The sequence below is a fragment of the Saccostrea cucullata genome, unplaced genomic scaffold (assembly GCF_032062105.1).
Source record: "Saccostrea cucullata isolate Sc308-1 unplaced genomic scaffold, CSIRO_AGI_Scuc_v1 ctg21792, whole genome shotgun sequence".
Taxonomy (NCBI): Eukaryota; Metazoa; Mollusca; class Bivalvia; order Ostreida; family Ostreidae; genus Saccostrea; species Saccostrea cuccullata.
Genome location: NW_026935221.1, coordinates 116 through 2,699, shown reverse-complemented (window position 1 = coordinate 2,699; position 2,584 = coordinate 116). Strand labels below are relative to the sequence as shown.

The 2,584-nt window shown below is 35.2% G+C and overlaps 1 protein-coding gene across 1 annotated transcript; it reads left to right on the top strand.

The window, feature by feature from the left end:
- Positions 1-808: 808 nt before the first annotated feature.
- On the top strand, positions 809-2,081 carry LOC134242257 (putative nuclease HARBI1; the record flags this gene model as incomplete). Its single annotated transcript, XM_062724343.1, has 2 exons — positions 809-1,447; positions 1,962-2,081. Coding segments are annotated over exons 1-2 (547 nt in total), but the record flags the coding sequence as incomplete, so codon positions are not given.
- Between the last annotated feature and the right edge of the window lie 503 nt (positions 2,082-2,584).

Sequence of the window (2,584 nt, the reverse complement as noted above, 5' to 3'; positions counted from 1 at the left end):
TTTTTTTTATAAAAGTGGTAAATACATCTACTTGTAAATGATTCTGTATTTTTAGCTCTTCTGATCACGCAATGTACATTGTCCATCCTTCAGTTAACTTTTCACATTTTCAACTTCTTCTCAAGAACCACTAGGTCAATTTTAACCAAACTTGGTACAAAGCAATCTTGGATGAAGGGAAATTTAAATATTGATAATATAGGGCCAGGCCCTATTCCAAGGGGAGATAATCAAGAAAATACAAAGACAGGGTGGGGTTATTACAAAATCTTCTTCTAAAGAACCACTGGGCCAGAAAAGCTGAAACTTGTGTGGAAGCATCCTGGGGTAGTGTAGATTCTAAATTATAAAAATCATGACCCCCAGGGGTATGGTGGGGCTGCAATAGAGAATACAAGTTTTACATAAAAATATATAGGATATATTAACAAACAAAAAAATTTCACCTCAAGAACCAGTGGGCAAGGAATGCTGAAACTTATATGGAAACATCCTTGGGTATTGTCAATTTTAAATAGTTAAAATCATGACCCCGGGGGGTAGGGCAAGGTCACTATAAGGGAGTCCAAGTTTTACATAGAATTTATATAGCAACAACCTTTAAACAATTTTTTAAAATCCTCTTCTCAAGAACCAGTGGACCACTAAATAAAAGTAGAAACTTATGTGGAAGCATCCTGGGGTAGTGCAGATTTTAAATTGTAAAAATCATGACCCGCTGGGGTAGGTTGGGGCCACAATAGGGAATTCAAGTTTTACATGGAAATATATAGGAACAATCTTTAAAAATCTTCTTCTCAGGAACTAGTGGGCCAGGCTTGGATTTCTCGAAAAAATCTTAAGTTAAATCTCAGACTTAAGTCTGAGTTTTTACTCAAATTTCTGAGAAAAATCTCAAATTTGAGTAAACTCAAAAAATTGCATTTCTCGAAAAAACTTAAGTAATTTTTCTAACTCAAACTCAGAATAAACTTAAGTTACCTTCTTAGTAGACTTAAGTCCTTTAAAAAAATCTCAAATATGCCTGTAAAAAACAGAAGACAGCGTCGTCGTCGCCGACATCGTCAGCGTGTAGCTCACAACCGTTTGGTGGACAGGGAAAATCCCTTAGAAGTCATGACAGAAGCTGAGGTTTTTCAGAGATTTCGATTCAGGCCGGCATCTGTGTTATATATCGTAAATCTCCTTGTTCCATTCCTACAGCGTCAGACCCTAAGATCCTGTGCTCTTACCCCTGTACTTCAAGTTCTCTTCACGCTTAGATTTTTAGCTACCGGCGGCTTCTACTCTTTCGTAGCCGATACATTTTCCACAGTTTCTCCACCCTCCGTCTGCCGGGCAGTGAAAAACGTTTGCCAGGGATTGTGCCAGATATCCAGACGATTCATCCAAATGCCCACTGGTAATCAGGCAGACGAAGTGAAAGGCAAATTCCATTCAATAGCAGGTAACCTACTTTCATTTTGCAACAAGGGGAAGCAAATCTTATTTCATGAGTTAAATTGTACATATGAATTTCGTATCTAGGCCTAACTAGAAGCAATGCTTAGTTTTTCAAGTAGGCATTTTTTCTAAATAAATGTTAAATTTCTTTAGAAAAACTTGTAACTTTAAAAGAAGAGTTACTTTTATTATTGAAAAATTTAATATCGTATGAAACACAGTTTTTAAAAAATTAAATTTTTAAACTATAACCCCACCCCCCCCCCAACACACACACACTCCATCTCAAAAAAATTAAGATACATGTACATGTATTTACTGGATTTGAATACTAGTACATGTAGATAGTAAATACTCTTTCCTGTTGCTAGTGTCCAATCCTGATTTTTTTTTCTCGCAGTTGCCTTTCTAACGGTCCCCTTTTTCAAGTTTATACTATACCAAATTAAAATTTTAAATCATTTATGGTTCATAAATTATGCCTACACATTGAATCAATTCAGAAAATGAATTTGCAGGTTTTCCTAACGTACTTGGTTGCGTGGATGGCACATTTATTAAGATTCAAGCTCCCTCCCAGAATGAGTCAGATTTCGTCAACAGGAAAGGGTATCATTCTTTAAATGTACAGGTAAAATGTGTGTTTATTTTATAAGAGAAAGAACTTGCTTTTAAAAAAACTGAAAGAGAAAATTCTGAAACAAAGCAGAAGGAAAGAGAACGTACATTGAAAAGTATGAATAAGGCAAGGCAAAGTACAGGATTCTGTAATAAAGAAAGAGAAGCAAAACAAAAGAAAAGAGATAATGTACAGCAGCTTGAGAAAGAACGGCTATTTAAACAAGAAAGTAGAAAAAATAACAGAGAAAAAGAAAGAGAGAGTGAAAGAGTATCTAAAGCTAAAAGGAGGCTTGATGCAGAATTCACAGACCATGAAAACAATTTATTAAAGAAAAGGTGTCATGGTCATTCGTTGGAAGATTGTATAGAGAAATTTCATGAAGAAGTGAAAATTGGTCCAATTTATGTGTGTACATGTTGTCATCAGACTTGGTTTCGGAAAAGTGTTGTGAAGCTAAATACAACTAATCTTAGTGTTAGTAGTAAAAGTATTTGTACTGGATTTACATCAGTAGATGGC